General features: G+C 37.2%; 2 protein-coding genes across 2 annotated transcripts; both read left to right on the top strand.

The window, feature by feature from the left end:
• Window positions 1-11,413: 11,413 nt before the first annotated feature.
• LOC123856743 (olfactory receptor 8G5-like) lies at window positions 11,414-12,407 on the top strand. Its single transcript, XM_045892867.1, has one exon. The coding sequence runs from the start codon at window positions 11,472-11,474 to the stop codon at window positions 12,405-12,407; it is 936 nt and encodes a 311-aa protein (XP_045748823.1). The 5' UTR covers window positions 11,414-11,471.
• Window positions 12,408-19,726: 7,319 nt separating this feature from the next.
• LOC123856742 (olfactory receptor 10D1B-like) lies at window positions 19,727-20,659 on the top strand. The gene is given in 1 exon segment (XM_045892866.1): window positions 19,727-20,659. A coding segment is annotated over 1 exon segment (933 nt).
• Window positions 20,660-20,943: the final 284 nt, after the last annotated feature.

The raw sequence follows: 20,943 nt of genomic DNA, 5'->3' as shown, positions 1-20,943 counted from the left end.
GAAAGGTAATGGTCTCTTCAAGAAAGAGGGGGAAAAACCTCTGCAGACCCAGAAAATCATGTCATATTTTGGGTAATATGGTAAAGTTACTAAAAGAGAGAAGTAGACAGAGGACAGTTCATGAATCACCTCTGGATCACTATACCACTCCTTATTTTTTAAAAAAAATTTTAAGAGATTTTTATTTATTTATTTGAGAGAGAGAGAGAGAGAGCGAGCGCCAGGGAGAGAGGGAGCACAAGCAGTGGGGGGCGGAGGGAGGGAGGGCAGAGGGAGAGGGAGAAGCAGACTCCCCACTGAGCAGGGAGCCTGATGCGGGGCTCCATCCCAGGACTCAGGGATCATGACCTGAGCTGAAGTCAGAAGCTTAACCAACTGAGCCATTCAGGAGCCCCCATCACTCCTTATATTAGTGAAGAGAGCTGCTAAGTGTTTTTTAAGCAGGGAAGTGAAACCATTAATTTTGCATGTTAGTAGAATCACACTTGAGTTGGTGTGGAAGATGGATGGAAAGACAGTAAGGCTGAATCAAGACCAGTCAGCAGCCATTTGATTGTTCTAAGCAAGAGACTGCATGCAGCAACAGTGGAGCTAGAAAGGAAGGAGACTCTCAAGAGATTCTTGAAAAGTGGATTGTTCAGACTCGGCTGAATTGAGGTGAGTTGAAGGTACAGGAGAGTATAGGGATGAATGCACAATTCTCGTTTGGATTATTAGATAGGAGGATGGTAGAACTCTCAAGATGGAGCTCACTAACTCTAGGTAACAATTCATAGCAACACAATTGGGATATGTAAGTCTTGGTAACATTCAAACTTTCTGTCTCCTCGTTTCTCTTTCTTTATATTTGTATTCTCTACTGAATCAGTACATATATCCTCACAGAATGGAACCTGAGCTTCTATGAATCTCAATAATTTTCATTATTGTACAATCATTTATAGAAAGGTCTGTTCATACTCTTCCCATTTCTGACTTTAACCAAGTTCCAACTCTCTTCCCACTTGTTTTATTCAGCACACTGAGGAAGCAGTCTTAGTCTGCTCACCTGTAAGGTGGCTTTATCAGCACATAATATTCTCCCATAAAAATCCCAGAATCTGGCAGCCACTGCTATTCCAAAGCTAAAAGAAGCTTTGTGATGCATGGAATTGTGGGACCTTGTTTAAATCTGAAAGAATTATAGTGGGAAGGGTTTGCAACAAGAGATCCTCTAACACCTTGTTTCTAAGGTGGTCCAAAGACCGGCCACATTGGAATAGCCTGAGAATTTGTTAAAAATGCATAATCTTAAGCCATACACTATATTTACTGTTTCAGAATCTGCATTTGAACAAGATTCCTGGGTTATTCTTGTACACATTAAAGTTTGAGAAGCTTTTAACAAATATTGATATCTGACCTCAGACTTTAAAATTTTGATTTAATTGATATGGAGTGCACCCTGGGTATTGAGATTAAAAAGAAAACTTTTGATGGTTTGAAATATGCATCTAAAATTGAGAAACAGTAATGTAACCCAACCTTAAACTCCTTTAAAGAGAATTGAACCTGATATATTTAGCCTTATTTTATAAAAGTTCCCCTCTCTTGTGAGCGTCCAATTTACCTTGATTCAAATTGCTATGCTTTCAAATATTCCTGTTTGTGAAAAAAATGTGTGAAAATATATAAGAAAGAAAAAGGAATACGAAACATAGATGCCTAATAATAAAATACTTTCTTTAAATGCACAATTTAGCAAGTGGAATTATTAATAACAAGGACCTCAAAAAAGGAAATATTACATCAATATTCTGAATTCTTGTCCCTTAACCTCAAAATTCATTTGAACATAGATTTGACTTTTGAATCAAGTAAGTATATTACCTACTTATGCATGAAATAAATTAAACATATTTTGTGCAAGGAAATAAGTGATTTAATTTATTACTTTAAAATTTGTAACCCTATTCGGCATAAGATATCTTGTCAGTATGTGCCTTGATTCTCTAAATCCTGCTATTCACAGTGGGGACTATGGACGAACCGAAAGCACTGGCTAAGAGTTTGTAAGAAATGCATAGACCTGCTCAGACCTCAGACCTGCTGGATCAGAATCTGCATTAAAAAAAAAATCCTCAGAAGATCCTATGAACAAATCTTTATCACTAATTGACAAATTCAGAAGTGACAAAGAATCCCTCTGGAAGGACAAGTTAAACAACTGAACTGGGAAATGCTAACTGCAATTGTTTCTTTTCTCAAGAGCTTGTTCCCTGAGACATGGAAATCCTCCAGAGCATTTGTCTCCACGTTATTTGGTGCCTGGCATGCCTACATCTGGGACCAACCTTCAGAGCACAGCAATCTGAACAGGGGCTTGTGGAGGTGAGGAGTTTACTACCCTGAAGCTGGAGAAAAACCAACTGGAGACCTACAGTTAGAGATGCTGGCCCGTGACACAAGCCAGTTTTGAAGGTGGCTCTGAGACCAGTGGTTGTGCCTGCCCTCTCAACACTAAAGGTAGTGCTGCCTCCCTAGGACTCCCAGCACCAAGCATGAGCACATTCTTCTCTGAGAGCATGCTATAAATATGATTTGGCATTGAGATTTCTAGGAAGAAGAAAGGTGAGTGTGCTCATCTCACCCTTGGGATCTGAGACCTACTGAAGTCTGAAGTAATTACTTTGGAATTCAGGCAAAAATTCCTCAATATACTGATTGATTGATTGATTGATAAAATGCTTTTTGCAATCCTCCTAATATGTGCCAAACATTGTGCTGTTGACTTGGGACACAAAGGAGAATAAGTTTGATTTGGTCCATCATCCGACTTATATGTAGTTCAAGTCTGAAAATGTGCTGTTTAGAAATGACAGTTTTCTGAGCATTTTGTTGAAAGGTCCAATCAGTTACAAAGAATTGGAGAATGTTTCCATAATTACTTCAATATAAATGAGATTTGAAAAGAAAAATAATATTTAATGGACAACAGAGAGACAAAGGGTTGGTGAAGCCATTTCATGTGAAAAAAAGTAGCAAATAAAAAGGTAGACAGCTGAGAAAATATGATATATTCCAGGAACTGAAAGAAGCCAAGTATTTTGTGGCACAGGAAGAGGATACAAGAACTAAGAGGGGAGAGGGGCAAAAGAGTGTGGATTTTTGTACTTTATCCTAAATTCAATTAAGGAAATCTCTTTTCTCCAGTGTCCCTAAGTGTGGATCATCATCTGGTTTATGGTTGAGTATATTTTATCACTAACAATAAATAGCTCATTCCATTTCTAATAACTCAAATGTTAGAATATCTTTCCTTACATTGGTTAAAGGGTATATTCTTAAGTGTTTCAAACATATACACACAATGAACTCTTTTCTCATTTGCTTTTCTTAGGATATATAAAGATGCCTGCAAGTGATCCCATTACCTTCAAATATTTCCCAACTCTTGACAGCTACTGCATGCCCTCTATCTTGTCAATGCCCCTCCTCAAAAATGACATCCAAATGCAAAAAGCATTTTATCAATCAATCAATCAATATATTGAGGAATTTTTGCCTGAATTCCAAAGTACAGATAAAAGTGTAGCACAATGCTTCCTAGCCTCATGCTAAACACTGAATATTTAATATTGATGTGGCTTAATGGGCTAAGTGGATGAGACAGTTTGTGGCTGTTGGTGACCAGCTAAGAGGCTCTGTAAGTCCTAGGCTATCACTACTACCCCAAGGGCTAAAAACCAATATCTTAGCACCATTGTGATCATTTCATGACATCCCAATTCTATGGCACTTGAGTTGGGGGTGGTGAAGCTATGTGATAGATCTTATGTGGATTATTCATTATCATAATCTAGCATTTTAATAAATGAAATAAAAATCTCTTATTACCTTTTTAAAAAATGATTTTATTTATTTATTTGAGAGAGAGAGAGCAAGCATGAGCAAGGGGGTGGGGTGGAGGAGCAGGGCAGAGGGAGAGGGAGAAGCAGACTTCCCACTGAGCAGGGAGACCTAGGTGGGGTTCAGTCCCAAGACCTCAGGATCATGTCCCAAGCTGAAGGCAGATGCATAACTAACTGAGCTACCCAGGCACTCCTCCCATCACCTTTTGTATCATCCACTATTTTATGGGCTTTATTGATTTAAGAAGAAATATGCCTATTTTATGTTTTCATAGGAATTACCTTCAAACCACACATCTTGTATGTGAAGAATTTTTTTTTAACTGACATTAGACGTTAACATTATTTTCTCCAAAAAAAATTTTTTTTAAAGATTTTATTTATTTATTTGACAGAGAGAGACACAGCAAGAGAGGGAACACAAGTAGGGGGTGTGGGAGAGGAAGAAGCAGGCTTCCCACGGAGCAGGGAGCCCGATGCGGGGCTTGATCCCAGGACCCTGAGATCATGACCAGAGCCTAAGGCAGATGCTTGACGATTGAGCCACCCAGGCGCCCCTCTCCAAAATTTTAACTTGTTTGTTTGGACTATTTTCAGTGTCTGGATTCATTGTCCTGGTAATCCTTTAGCTCAGTGTCTGTCATTTTGTTGTCTCTCAGTAATGTTTACTCAATTCAATAAAAAAAAAAGAGAAAGTCCTGAAGCTCTCCATTTGAACCACAGGCTGATTTTAATTTCTTAACTCAATGATTTCCAAACAATCACCAGAATTACTTTGATAGTTTTATTTGTTTTCTTTTAATTTTATTTTTAGAAAGTTCAGCTCTATAAATTATCTTACCCTCAGAAATTATTTTTTTTATATTTATGTATAACATTTTTTATTTATTTTTTAAATAATTTTATTTTATTATGTTATGTTAGTCACCATACAGTACATCATTGGTTTTTGATGTAGTGTTCCATGATTCGTTGTTTGCATATAACACCCAGTGCTCCATGCAATATGTGCCCTCCTTAATATCCATCACTGGGCTAACCCATCCCCCACCCTTTAAAACCCTCAGTTTGTTTAATGTTGTTTGTAGTTACTAAATCACATTTTCAAGAGAATATTTTTACATGAAAAGTTTTGCAACCTACTAGAAACTCAATAAAGACTGCCACATGAGCTGTATCTAAAATATGTTGAAGTAATAAATTCAAAAATATTTTCAGACACTGCTAAGAAAATAAAGATCTAGGCAATTCCCATGAGAGATATGGAATTATCCAAATTTTGAAATTCTATCATGACAGGACAAATACCAATTCCTCTTTTTTTAATATGTAGCATTCACAGGAAGGGATTATATTTAAAATTTTGAGTAATTACCCTCAGAAATTCTGATTCACAATGTCTAGGATAGGAGTAGAAATTCTATATTAAACAAACAAATAAAATCTCTCCAGATAAAGTGAGAGAATTTTGGAAATTATGAAGAGTTTTGAGAAGATCCAAAAGTGATTAAGAAAACATCAAAAATAGAATCCAACTACCAGATATCAGAATGAGATAGGAGGTGGTGGTCACCACTTTAACTTTTTAATAAAAAGTAATTCTGCCTGTAATATGGAAAGTTTGTTTAATGTTCAAAGTTGATAATTCTAGAAATAGCAATATGAACAAGTTATTTAGAGCTGTGGAGGTAACCTTTAGAAAAACCTTTATCAGGTTTTTGCCTGGGTGGCTCAGGGTTAAGCATCTGCCTTTGGCTCAGGTCATGATCCCAAGGTCCTGGGATCAAGTCCCAGCTCCCTGCTTAGTGGGGAGTCTGCATCTCCCTCTCCCTCTGTTCCTCCCTCCCTATTCGTTCTCTCTCTCTCTTTCATACTATCTCTCTCTCTCTCAAATACATGAATAAAATCTTTAAAAAAAACTTTATCAGAGCTATTCTGCAGAAATTAGGTCATCTCTCAGGAACAGGACTAATAGCACGGGAAGGGTGATTCAAGAACTTTTGCTTTTCATCATAATCATGTTTATATTCATCATTTTTTGTAAGTCCTGTAATCTCCCTAGATAGCTTTGATCAACCATATTGAGAAATCGCTGAACACTCTGTGTTCAAATATAGTCTTCTACATCTGGCTGTAGAGCAACCAGCCACAGAACTCTGTGTTACCCACACCTCATTATTATTATTACCTGGGCCACTTGCCTATATGAAGTAACAAGGCATACTGTGTCTGTGTCATGTTCATACTGAACAACTGAAGTATTGACCTTGACACAAAGTTCCTCTGACTCGGACAAGTTGGATTCTAGAAAGAAAGGCACTTACTGACCCAATATGTGTACATCAAGTGAACACAGATATAAGGAGAAAGGGGTACAGAGCATGAAAGCTAGGACATTAAAATGTGCTTGAGTTTCTAGATTGCAATAACCTATTGAGAATCAATAGCTTGATTCTCCTCCAATATCAGACTAAACTGATATTTTCTATAAATCTATGAGATGACTAAAAGTAGCCAAATGATCCCATTCGGACCCTGTTGGTGTGTTAACATATTGCTTATCTGTTTAGAAGTTATAATCTGGGAAATGAAATATGTTGATCTATCCCTACATTTGGCAGGGCTATCTTTACACTATTTAGTCTTCTAATCCATGCATATGGTAAATCTCTCTCCTTATTAAGGTTTTCTCTCATTTCTCTCAAAATTATTTAAAAGTTTCAGTGTATAAACATTGCACACATTTTGTTAGATTTAATGCTAGGTATTTGATGCTTACCTGTTGCTATTTTATATGATGCTATCTTAAAATAACTGTTTCATTTGTTGCCTCTTTAAAAAAATACATAAAAGTATTAAATAGGTGGAAAATTATATGCTCTGCAAACACTAGCCAAAAATAAATCTCATGATAATGTATTAGTATCAGACAAAGGAGACTATAACCAGGACACATTACTAAATATAAAGGGGACAATTCCATAACAATACAGGTTTTAATTTAAGGCTTGAAGGGATAAATAGACAAATCAGAAACTTTGGTGGGAGACACTGACACACTTATCTCAATAACTATTAGAATAACAGACAAAAAAATCACTATGCATATACAAAATCTAAACAACATTGTTAGTAAAGTGAACATAATTGAAATGATATGCATCACGGGACCCTCAAAAACAAACAATATATTTTAAGATGCATTGGGAATACTTCTAAAAACTGATCTTATGGGGCATCTGGGTGGCTCAGTCAGTTAAGCATTGACTCTTGATTTTGGCTCAGGTCATGATCCCAGGGTCGTGAGATCAAGCCCTATGTTGGGCTTGGTGCTCAGCACTGAGTCTTCTTGAGATTCTCTTTCCCTCTGCTCCTGCCCCCACTCACGTGCTCTCTCTCTCTAAAATAAAAAAACAAATATTTTTTTAAAAGATTGATTTTATGCTTCAATATAAAGAATTCTAAGCAATTTGCAATAATTTAGATAATTCACAGTATGTTCATTGACCATAATGAAATTAAGACAAATATTTAAAATTAGGACTAGTTAAAAACAAACAAAAAACCAAAAACCTAACTTCTGGAAAGTTAACAATTCACTTTCACATAATCCATGGGACAATGATAAAATGGAATAGAAATTATATTTTAAACTGAATGATACTGTAAATTTGATACATTAAAGCTTGTGAGATGCAGCTAAAGTGGGGCTTAGAGAGAAATGTATAACTTATATGTACATATCAGAAAAAACAAAAGCTGAAGATACTGTCCACTTCAAGAAGTTAGGAAAAGAACAGGAAATCATATGAAGAAATTAATAAAGAATAAAATAGTTATTAGAAATAATCTAAATAGAAAATAAACATATATTTCATAAAATCAATATAGCCAAATGTTGGTTTACTTAAATCAATTAATAAAATTGAAAATCTAGAATGAGAAATCAAGGAAAAAAAAAAGTACCATAATTTGCTGATTTTAGGAGTAAATAAGCAGAAATCTCTCCATAATCAAAAATATTTTTAAAAGATTTTATTTTTTTTTAATTTATTTTTTTTTAAGATTTTATTTATTTATTTGACAGAGAGAGAAAGAGAGAGAGAGAGGGGAGGAACAAAGGGAGGGGGAGAGAGAATCTCAAGCAGACGCAGTGCTGAGTATGGATCCCCACATGAGACCCTGAGATCATGACCTGTGCCAAAATCAAGAGTAGGACGCTTAACTGACTGAGCCACCCAGGCAACCCACAAAATATTATTTATTTATTTATTATTATTTTTTAAAATATTTTTTAATGTTTAGGAAGTCATCCTGAAAAACCTAATACAACACATGTGATCACTTTCAAAGTGGATGAACATGTTGAAATTTCAATTTAGGAAACTAAGAAGAAATATAAAATCTGTGATATCTATTAAATAAATCCAATCCCTTGCTAAAAATTCTCACACAAAGAAAACCACTATTCTCGTTAACTACCCTGATGAGTACCTCCAAACTTTAAAGGTAAATTTTGTGCAATTTATTTCAAAAAACACAATGTTTTTGAGATTTGTGCTATTGCATGCATTTGTGATTTTTTTCATTTTTAATGCTGAGTTATATTTCATTCTCTGTATGTACATATATATATATGCATATATGTATGTATGCATACGTATGTATTTGCAACTGATTCATCTATTCATCAGTTAATGAACATACATTTAAGTTATTTCCAATTTGGAGTTGTTATGAATAAAGCTGCCATGCACATTTTTGTACAAATTGTTGTGTATACAAATATTTAAATTTCTTTCAGATAAATGAATTGTTGGATTAAATAGATCTGTTTTAATTTGGATGTAATTTAATGGTTGGATTAAATGTCCATTTAAATCTATAAGAAATTGCCAAATTGTTCCCCAAAGTGGTTGAACAATATTAGTCCCCCCAACCAGTTTCATATAAGTCCAGTTGCTGCTCATCAACATTTGGTATCACAAGGGAATCTGTGGCTGTTTGCTTTATCCACTCCCATATAGGTACATAGAGGTGTCTCATTATGTTTTAAATTTTCAATGTCCTTGGTGACTAAGGATATTGAGCATATTTTCATATACTCATTGATTATTCAAATACATTTTTTGTGAGGTATCTATTCATATATTTTAAACTTTTAAAATACGTTTGTATTTACATTAAAAATTACAAATATTATTTACATATTTTGGATAAAAGCCATTTGTCAGATATAGACATTGCTTTAGGATTCCCTTTTCATTTTCTTAATGGTCTCTTTTAAAGAACAGTTTTTAATTTTGATGAAGTATAATTAAACAGCTTTTATGGTTAGTTTTTTGTTGTTTATTTCTTTTGTTTTTATTATTATTCTAGTGTGTGCATATATGTCCTTTATATAAAAAACCTTAAAGCACTCCATGATCCCAAAGATTTTTTTCAGTGCTTTCTTCCTGTTGTTTTCTAGTTTGGTCTTTGTGCTCAGACCTGATTATAGGTTTATATTTGTGCAGAAGTGAGACAGGAATTTTTAGATATTCTATATTTTCTACATTTACATAAATTCAACTCTAATCCACTTGAAATTTTTACTTTGGTGCATGTAATGATAAAATCACCTGTTTGCCATTTAACTGAATAGGGGAGGATGTTTGTAATTCTGTGTTTTCTAATTTTATGCCTCTGCTTTGTAGAAAAGATGAAGGGCAGAGAAAGAAGGATTGAGATATTAAAATTTCTGTTTCAAAAGAAAATTTCTGTTTCTGTAATTTGAAGTGTGTAGTTTATAAAACTTACTTTCCAATTGATAAACTGTTAATAGGTAAGAACACCACAGTAACTGATTATGCTCACTCTCTGATTGGTAAGTCTCTCCCAATTTATTACAAGGTCGGTAATATTGTTATTTCTCTTTTACAGATTTAGAAGCCAAGACACAAAAAGATTGTTTGACTTGTCAAAGTCAAACTGTATTAGCTAGTAACTACATGATAATATCTAAATCTGAATTTAAGGCCTGCCATTTAACCACTACTCATACTGTTTTTTCAAACAAAGGCAGAAATACTTGGTCCAGGACCACGAACCCATTAACCGTGGGCCAACCCAGGTGGGCCAAACTGTGGTACCACGATAGTTGTAGGTGTTGTTTCATCTTACTAATAATATTGAAACATCTGAAGATTTTATGTGGAAGTTCAGATTTCCTGATAATTATTTTTAAATTGAAAGGTATGAAGCCCAGTGATGGGTATTAAGGAGGGCACGTGTTGCAATGAGCACTGGGTGTTACACGCAAACAATGGATCATGAAACACTACATCAAAAACTAATGTTGAATCGCACATCTGTACCTCTGAAACAAATAATACATTATATGTTAAAAAAAAAAGGAAGAAGATAACAGGAAGGGAAAAATGAAGGGGGGGAATCAGAGCGGGAGAAGAGCCATGAGAGACTATGGACTCCGAAAAACAAACTGAGGGTTCTAGAGGGGAGAGGGGTGAGGGGATCGGTTAGCCTGGTGGTGGGTATTGAGGAGGGCACATTCTGCATGGAGCACTGGGTGTTATGCACAAACAATGAATCATGGAACACTACATCAAAAACTAATGATGTGATGTATGGTGATGAACATAACATAATAAAAAAAACTAATGAAGTACTCGTGACTAACATAACAATAAAAAAATAAATAAAAACCCAATTACAATATCTAACAGTATTTTAAAATATAAAGACAAAGTTGAAAATAAAAGATAAAATTATAGAAAAGATAGACTAGGCAAATAAGAGCTAAAGAAAGTAAGGTAGTGTGTTAGTCATGGTCCTTAAAAGAAACAGAACCAAGTGTGTGTGTGTGTGTGTGTGTGTGTGTGTAAAATAAAATAAAATAAAATGGAAAGGTCTGAAAATAATATGGCCTCTGTCCACTCCTACTAGAAGTTAATTGCAGGCTATTGCCCTTAGGTATCGTGTGCTCCCAAGTTGTCATGAAGCCAGTGTAACTCATTACATTGGCTTCTCTAAATATTTAAGTTTCTGAGTCTCCACTTAGTAATATTGGCTTGATGATCATTGAAATGTTCAAAATAGGAAAACAGACACTTAAGTTTTCAGTGATTAGAAACATAGCTATTCTTTTAAAAAGGTTTTATTTATTTATTTGAGAGAGAGAGAGAGAGCACAAACAGGGGGAGCGGCAGGCAGAGGGAGAGGGAGAAGCAGGCTCCCTGCAAAGGAGGGAGACTGACTTGGGGCTCTATCCCAGAATCCCAGGATCATGACCTGAACTGAAGGCAGATGCTTAACCGATTGAGCCACCCACAGGCCCCGAAACATTGCTATTTTTGTATGAAATGCACTTATTATATTTGGAAATGAGGCTTAATAAACATTAAATCACAATGAACTCAACTTACATAAATTGATCCAGAATTAAATGACCTTATAGACCAAGAGAGTATCTAAACCACGAGTCATCTACATGGGGCGCCCTACTCTAAATAGAGAAGAATAATGAAGTTTTTCCAACAACCATGGTTTTTTCTCTCCCCTTCAGAAACTACTCAGAGGATAATGGACCCTGGAAATCAGTCCACAGTGACTGAGTTCATCCTCGCTGGGCTAACAGAGAAACCGGAACTCCAGCTGCCCCTTTTCTTCCTCTTCCTAGGAATCTATGTGGTCACGGTGGTGGGGAACCTGGGCATGATCACTCTGATAGGGCTTAGCGTTCACTTGCACACCCCCATGTACTACTTCCTCAGTAGCTTGTCCTTCATTGATCTCTGCCATTCCACTGTCGTTACCCCCCAAATGCTGACAAACTTTGTGACAGAGATGAATGTCATCTCCTACCCTGAATGCATGACTCAGCTCTATTTCTTCCTTGTTTTTGCTATTGCAGAGTGTCACATGTTGGCTGCAATGGCTTATGACTGCTACGTTGCCATCTGTAGCCCCTTGCTTTACAATGTCATCATGTCCCATCAGACTTGTTTCTCCCTGATTTTGGGAGTGTATATTATAGCCCTGGTTTGTGCATCTGTTCACACAGGCTGCATGTTTAGGGTTCATTTCTGCAAATTTGATGTGATCAACCATTATTTCTGTGATCTTCTTTCCCTCTTAAAACTCTCCTGTTCTAATACTCATGTCAATGAATTCCTGATTCTAGTCTTTAGTGCAATTAATATCCTTGCTCCCAGCCTGACGATCCTTAGCTCCTACATCTTCATCCTCTCCAGCATCCTCCGCATCCACTCCACTGAGGGCAGGTCCAAAGCCTTCAGCTCCTGCAGCTCCCACATCTCAGCTGTTGCTCTCTTCTATGGATCTGCTGCATTCATGTACTTGCAGCCATCATCTGTGAGCTCCATGGACCAAGGGAAAGTGTCCTCTGTGTTTTATACCATCATTGTGCCCGTGCTGAACCCCCTGATCTACAGCCTGCGGAATAAGGATGTCAAATTTGCCCTGAGGAAAATGTTAGAGAAAAGAATATTCTTGTGATTAGAAATAACATGAGGATCTTTTATTAGTCTAAGTCATTGTCTCTTAGATTGTATGGATTGACATGTTTAATTTTAGTCCATTTGTCAATATACATCCTCATTTAGTGGGATTCTATTGACATTAGTTCTTACTCCTATGGCCTTTTGATGTCACTGCTCTCTGGATTTTTCTCTCATGGGTATCTCTGAGACACTGAGTATAAGTACTAAGGATGATCTGGATATATGGACCCACTCACTAATGCCATTACCATCACCCTTCTCCCTTGTCCTTTGTACAACTGATAAAAACCCAATTCTCAGGGCGCCTGGGTGGCTCAGCCCTTAAGCGTCTGCCTTTGGCTTAGGTCATCATCCCAGGGTCCTAGGATCAAGCCCCGCATGGGTTCCCTGCTCCATGGGAAGCCTGTTTCTCCCTCTCCCACTCCCTCTGCTTGTGTTCCCTCTCTCGCTATGTCCCTCTCTGTCAAATAAATAAATAAAATCTTAAAAAAAAAAACAACTCAGTTCTCAACCATAATGAAAGTTATCTTCTAGCAGTGGTTAGCAATCTCCTTTTTTCTGTGTAAAGACAATAAAAATTATAGCAATACAATTATGTAATCTTTAGTTTTTGCTCCTCTTTAGCTTTTGCATCTCTAGTCTGGGAAAGCCTCTTTCCCACCATATCCTACCCCATACCCTCCTTTCCTGAATTATTTCCTCTATTTCATACCTAAGAAATCTAATCAGAACTTTAAAATCTGAGTTACAGACCCATGAGTGTTGTTTGTGTCCAATCCAATATCTTCCTGCTTTGCCATCTATTATTCCAGTTTGTAGTGGTCTGTTTATTGTCCAAGTCCACACTAGACCATAAGCTCCATCAAAGGAGACCCCTGTATATATGGTTCACAGCCATGTCTCCAAATAGCAGAATGTCTGCTACCTAGTAGGTCCTTGATAATTTTCTTGGTAATTACTTTCCCTCTATAAAATATTTATATGAAAACCAGCATTCATCCAATGCGGTCTTCACCCATTAAACCCTTAAAGTGATATATATGGCTTTCTGGTTTTGGTTCAAATCAATTAAGTGTAACTTTGGAGAATTCTATAAGGATCTTTAAGATAACTTACAGCATCCTTTGTTGTTTCTATCCAAGGATTAAGAAATACTAGTCCTGAGTTTGTTCTGTTGTAAATCACAGCACAGATATGGTAACTTGTTAAATCTGATTTTTTAAGTCATTAGGTCCTGTCAACATCCAAGAAGTCCCTGAAACAAGTCTAATTTATTTTTGAATTCAAGTATGCAGTCTTAGAGACTAAACAAAATTAAGTAGATTTGAAATCTAATGGGTCAACATGGCAAATCATGTGGTTGAATAATATCTGGAACCCAAACAACCCCATCTAGGCCACTCTTTCCAAATAATTTAACTGCATGCTGGCAGAGAGGAAATTCTTCGCTATTAAATATTTAAATATAAAGCCTTGGTTACTGCCTCCAGCAGATACATTTTACTCTTCTTTAAAATTTAAATTCAATTAGCTAAATTGCACATAATGAAAAAATAAAAAAAATAGAGTTACCTGGGTGCCCTTTGCACAGAACAGTTAATCTGTTGTTATGTGCATGGTGGGAGAAACCTCTCTTAGTTTGGGAAACATGCTGCTAGACCAAATAAATGGTGATCCTGTCTTTCTTTAAAATGTTGATAGTTTGTTGATGATGGATTTTTTTTGCACCAATTTTGATTTTTTTGAAAAATATTGCTTTAAAATCTTATCTTGATTACTGAATTTTTGGATGCCCCTTACATTGTGCACCTGTGGAAAATTTTGCACTCATCTCAGCCTGATCCAGGCCCTGAATAAATCCTCAAATTTGAAAAATAAATAGATAAATAATAAATAAATAAATAAATTCAATTAGCCAATGTATAGTACATCATTAGTTTCAGATGTAGTGTTCAATAGTTTATCAGTTGCATATAACACTCTTCTCTAACTTTTGTTTTTTGATTTTCCCCCTTTTATTTTTATTATTATTATTTTTTATTTGAGTACAGCTGACATACATTACATTAGTTTCAGGTGTACAACATAATGATCTGACAACTCTATACATTACGGTATGCTTACCACAAGTGTAACTACCATCTCTCACCATACAAAACTAATGCAGTACAATTGACTATATTCCCTGTACTGTACCTTTCATTCCTGTGACTTATTCATTTCATAACTGGACACCTGTACGTCCCTCTCACCTTCACTCATTTTTCCCATCCCCCATCTCCTCCCCTCTGGCAACTATCAATTTGTTCTCTGTATTTATGGGTCTGGTTCTGCTTTTTTTGTTTTCTCATTTGTTTTGTTTTTTTAAGATTCCACATGTAAGTGAAATCATATAGTATTTGTTTTTCTCTGTCTAACTCATTTCACTTAGCATAACACACTCCAGGTCCATCTATGTTGTCCCAAATGGCAAGATCTCATCCTTTTTTATGGCTGAGTAATATTCCTGTGTGTGTGTGTGTGTGTCCACCTAACTTTGCATTTGAGCTCAGACCAGTCATGCTCAGAGGCCTCCTCTGACCTTCAACTTTCTTCCTAGGCCCTTTAACTTACATTTTCTTTTTTAAAAAAATATTTATTTATTTGAGAGAGAAAGAGAGATCATGGGGGCAGGAGGGGCAGAGGAAGAGAGAGAGAAAATATGAAGCAGACTCCATGCTGAGCATGGAGCCCAAAAGCAGGGCTTGATCCCATGACCATGAGGTCATGACCTCATGATCCAAAACCAAGGATCAGATGCTCAACCAACTGAGCTATCCAAGCACCCCTCTCTTTTATTTTCTAAGCTCATACAACAATCATGTGGTGAAGTTAGGGCAAAATCATAAGATTTCTGGTTTTTCTATATTCATTATTTCTGCCATATAACTAATTTTTTGCCCAGTCAGAATTATGTTCTCTTTTGCTATATGTTACCATGCTAACTGCTACACCTCTAGAGTTCTTTAATTTTCTAAGGTTAAAGGCACAAGTCCTTGTGCATGCTAGTCTATATATAAGCTAGAAAGTGAGAGAGGTAAAGAGGTAAGCTTCAGAAGAAACAGAGAACCTCCTTTAGCAAATGAGCCCTAATTTGAGTGAGCAATAGGCTACCAACAATCCCCGGAAGAATCTGGAACAATCCTGGAAGAAGAGATTCAGAGACATTTTATCTTATTGGATGGGCAACCTCAGAGTTGGCTGGGTGTGAATGACACTCTTGCACATAAACCACAAAACCACTGGGCTCATGATCAATGAGACACTGAGAATCTCAAAGTCATCTGTTCACAGATTCAAGTGATCATTGTCACTGAGCTTCCTTCAGCCACCAACATTCTCCAGCTAGTACTTTGCTATCTATGTAGCCACTTATTTTGTGTTCCAATCCAATGTTAGTAAAATCTCCTATCCAGTGACATCCAAACAACCAAATATAAATGCTCATTTCAAGGGTCTTCTGCTCAGACTCCAAGACATGACCTTGGGGAAGTTACCCTTTACTTCTCTGCTCAAACCTTCTCTTCGGCTATCTCATCCTCCTCCATATCACCCCACAGTGGAACTCTTAATCATTCTCTCAGCCATATCTTTTTTTTTTTTTTTTGAACTATTTAAAAAGGGGGCATAAAAGTGAAATGGGATGAGGAATCTGAAGTGCCAATTTATGGGGTAAAAGTGTATAGTCAGAGAATATTACAAACCATGCTTCGTGCTCATTTCCCTTACTTGAGTTTCGTAGATGGAATTTATAACAAATAAAAATCCTCTGACCTACTATGATTCATTATCCAGATTTCTTGACATCCTGAAATCTCTTCAGTTTTAGGTTGTTTTTTAATATTCCTTTTTTATTAAGAATATGTAATACTTAGGTAATCTTGGAATTTGCTTTATTTTTGATGTGTATCTACAGTATATTCTAGAAAACAAGTATGAATTTATTCCATATGTTTGGCACCAAGATATTGAGAATTCCAGTCTTACCATTACCAAGTTAATGGCTTGGTAAGCCAGATATATTCAGTGTTATAAGACAAACACTGCTATCTTCATATCCACTGAATTTTGCATTTGGGCCCAGACTAATTATGCTCAGAGTCCTCTTCTTTAGGGGTTTCATCCCTTTTCAGTAGAAGAACCTTTTGTAAAGCTTTATTGTATCTTCTCAGATATATTTGAAAAGATGAACAACATAATAAAATCAAAGAATCTCAAAGTTTATAAAGGACATTAAGGATGTATGTAGGATAATCTTGCATTCAAATTAGTGATACAAGGTCATCAGAGCCCTGAAAGAATGTCATCTTACTCATACTTAAACTCTTATAGTGATAGAAACCCAATCCTTCACAAGGCATCTTATCTCATTAATTTCTTTTTCTATACTGAAATAAAATCTAACTTTTTATTAGTTCCATTCTTTTTTTACTGGTTATCCACCATGAAAAAGCACATAAAAATTCAGTATAGCAGCTCCTCAAGAATTTGAAAACATGTGCCATATTTCTGCTTTTCTAACCAAAATGTCTCAGGAGCTTTCACAGCAGAAGAATTTAAAGCTTTGGCCTGGAATCAGACCTGGGATTTAATCTCAGCTCAGTCACTTTCTAGCTATGTGATCAAGTTCTAAAATTTATTGGTGCTTTTATTCCTCTCCTACTTAATAAGGTTGTTTTGGGACTTAAATTTAAACATAAAAGAACATAAAAATAAATCAGCATAGTACCTGGCAAATGTTCAATCCATATTATTGTTATTTTTATTAAACCATTTTCATCTGGGATGTTTTTTTTTTTTTAAAGATTTTATTTATTCATTTGAGACAGAGAGATACAGAGAGAGAGAGAGCATGAGCAGGGGAGAGGCAGAGGGAGAGGGAGAAGCAGGCTCCCTGCTGAGCCAGGAGCCAGACGTGGGGCTTGATCCCAGGACCCTGGGATCATGACCTGAGCCGAAGGCAGATGCTTAACCATCTGAGCCACCCAGGTGCCCCTCATCTGGGATGGTTTAAAGACACTAACAATTTATAATCTTTCTTTAAATGTACTTGGTTTATTAATACTGTTTTGGAAGGTGCAATTGCTAGAAAAAACATGTAAATAATAATTCCTTATTATTTATTACAACCTGTCTACAACAGTGATACTCATTTCAGATATCTGCATAGTCCTATAAATGTTTACATACTTGAAAATAGGGTATTGCCTTATTGCCTTATTGCCACATGTAAAGACAGGCAAATATGGGAGGCAAAAAAAAGTACTTAGCCTGAAGCCTTGAAGTCAGTATTGGAGTCCATTCTCCAGGCAAGCAGACTTGGAAGGGATGAAGATATTTTTCAATTCAAAGTATCTATTATTATTTTTTCTGGGGGGGGGGGGTAAATGTGATGAACTTTAATCTAATTGCTCCCTCAGAGCTACCACTGACTGAATCATGAGAAATGCCCAAAGGGAACTGAAGGAGATGATCCAGAGGGAATGAGTGTATTCAAGTCTTGATGGTATATACTCTTGGCACCCTCTTTTATAAACACCTAACCTCAGCTCCTGTGGCTGTGATATGCTGTATTCTCCTAGGAACCAGAGAACATGACTTGGTTATCTTGTTATCATATGGCAGAAAATTCCACCCTGTTCCCTGTGAACACTGTGAGTGTTCAGATTTTTTCTCACCTGTCACTGACACCTTTGGCTTCTTATCCACTGAAGTGTTGGGATCCAATTGTTGGGAGCTGCTAGATTTTTAGTTCTTGAAGATGACTCTTACTTGAAAAAGACTTAGAAATCAAGAGGATCATGGACTCATTGCCTTAGAGATAGTACCTGGAAGGGCAAATTAATCATTGTGCCTTGTGACAGTCAAGGATTGGAGAACTCTGAGTCTTCACTGACTGAAGGAGGAAGGTTTCCAGGGTGATGCTATGATGAACCTTCTTCAAGGTCAGAGTCTAATTAAGTCAGAAGTTCACACAGAGAATGTTCTAGTATGTCTAGAGTGAGTAACAAGAAACAAGCTGGTAAACACAGATGACTTTTTTTTTCAGGATGTCACTGACTCTTTCTTTGGAGTCTTCATTCTTCTCTGCATCTAGCATTGTAACTACATGTTGGTTTGGGGTTATTTTCTTTCTATCTCTTTCTTTGCTTAAGTTAACAGTTTTATTAAAGTATAACAAACATTCAAAATACATCATAAATATATAGTCTGGTATGTTTGTTTTCACACAAATATTCTCTTCCTCTCTCTCTTCAATGTGAGACTCCTCTGTCCACAAATTGGAATTTGTCTCCAAATTTTTATTGCTCATACTGCTGCCACATAATTACAGAATTGCCTTGGGGCAGGAGTGGAAGAAAAAAAGAGAGGAAAAAAAAAAAAAACCCAGGGATTTCCTCACACTCTTTGATCATGGAAACACCTTTTATCAGGTTCTCCAGTCAAAAAGATGGGTTATCTATTGGAATTTCTGCATCTAGAGCAGCCACCACACAATTCTGTAATTGTTACCCCCCTTTCTAAGCTCAAAAGCACAAGAGAAAAGAGGAAAAAGTAGAAACACTTCTGTGTGGGCTTCTCCAGGTTTTGTCTCCCTTTCAGTCTGCTTCCTCTGTTTATTTTCCAGAGTTTTTAGGTAAATGCATTTTGTATTTTATCCAGGGTGGGTTTTTTTTTCCTAAGTTTTATTTATTTAAGTAATCTCTACATCCAACATGGGGCTTGAACTCACAATCCTGAGATCAAGAGTCGCATGGTCTTCCAACTGAGTGAGTCAGACACGCCTCCAGAGTTTTTATTTTATTTTTAATTTTTTAAAGATTTATTTATTTATTTGAGAGAGGGTGGGGAGAGAGAGAGCAAGCAGGGATAGGGGCAAGGGGAGAGGGAGAATCCTCAAGCAGACTCCCCGTCCTGAGCGCAGAGCCTGATGTGGAGCTCAATCACAGGACCCTGAGATCATGACCTGAGCTGAAATCAAGAGAGGGCTGCTTAACCAACTGAGCCACCCAGGTGCCTCACTTCCAGAGTTTTTAATTATAATCTGTGGGTAAGAGAATACAGTGAACTTAACTTGGTCAAAACTAAAGTTTTCAGAATATAGCCAAGAATTTTTATTCTTTAACTTTTTATGTAGAAATGCCTTTACATAAGGTTGATTATTGATTGTTAAAGCATGAAACCAACACATCCATCAGAGAGTTTCTCAGTTTTACATCAGTTTTCACACTTCGGACACCTATGTTTTTCTGTGAAGTCCAACATCTGACAGAGATGAGGAATCTCTCAGTAGTGACTGAATTTATACTGCTGGGCATCCCACACACCGAGGATCTGGAGAGCATGCTCTTCGTCCTGTGTTTGGGCTTCTACATCTTCACTGTTATGGGGAACCTGCTCATCCCCCTGGCGATCGTCTCCTCCACTCGGCTCCACCCTCCCATGTATTTTTTCCTGTGCCAACTGTCAGTGTGTGAGATATTTTTCCCTTCTGTGAGTTCCCCCAAGATGCTCTTCTACCTCTCAGGGAACAGCCGGGTCATCTCCTACGCAGGCTGCGTGTCCCAGCTCTTCTTCTACCATTTCCTGGGCTGTACGAAGCGCTTCCCGTACACAGTGATGGCCTATGACCGCTTTGTCGCCATCTGTTACCCTCTGCGCTACACGGTGACCATGAGCCACAGAGTGTGTGCCATCCTGTCTGTGGGGACCTCCTTTTTTGGTTGCATTCAGGCCACCTTTCTAACCGCTATCACCTTCTAGTTGCCCTACTATGGCCCCAACGAGGTAGTCTATTTCTTCTGTGATATCCCGGTGATGCTGAAGCTGGCTTGTGCTGATACCTCAGCCCTGGAGATGGTGGGGTTCATCAGTGTGGGCCTCATGCCCCTCAGTTGCTTCCTTCTCATCCTCACCTCCTACAGCTGCATTGTGTGCTGCATCCTGCAGATCCAGTCTACTGAAGGCAGACGCCGTGCCTTCTCCACCTGCAGTGCCCACCTCACTGCCATCCTCCTCTCCTTTATGCCAGTGGTCCTCATCTACCTGCAGCTCACCCCCAATCCCTGGCTCAATGCAACTGTCCAGATCCTGAATAACCTGGTCACCCCCATGCTGAACCCCTTGGTCTACAGCCTCAGGAATAAAGAAGTAAAATATTCTCTGAGGAAGGTGCTACAGCAAGTAGCCTTCCTTCCTGAGAAGTGATAGAGATTAGTAGCTATACTTTAATAGCTTGCAAAGGTATTTCCTTTTGTGTGATATAGAGCACAGATAGTATCAATGCCCCTTTTGCAGATAAAGAAGCTAAGGTTTGAAGCCATAAAGTGAATTGTTCAAGGTCATATAACTAATAAATTATCCTGCACATCTGTCATGCAGGAAGGATTATCTCTTCCCAGTTGGCAAGAAAGCCTAGTCCTTCTGTTCCTCACTCTGTTTTCTTCTCCTGTTTTCCTCCTCCCACATCCTCTGCTTCTTTTCTAGCACTT

This window comes from Mirounga angustirostris, unplaced genomic scaffold, assembly GCF_029215605.1.
Source record: "Mirounga angustirostris isolate CCGP_5_RB_7025 unplaced genomic scaffold, mMirAng1.0.hap1 SCAF_13, whole genome shotgun sequence".
Taxonomy (NCBI): Eukaryota; Metazoa; Chordata; class Mammalia; order Carnivora; family Phocidae; genus Mirounga; species Mirounga angustirostris.
The sequence above is the reverse complement of the archived record's forward strand: the minus strand, read 5'-3'. Positions and strand labels throughout refer to the sequence as shown.

Coding starts and splice junctions, on each gene's coding strand:
- LOC123856743 (XM_045892867.1), top strand. CDS start 11,472: ATGGACCCTGGAAATCAGTCCACAGTGACTGAGTTCATCCTCGCTGGG.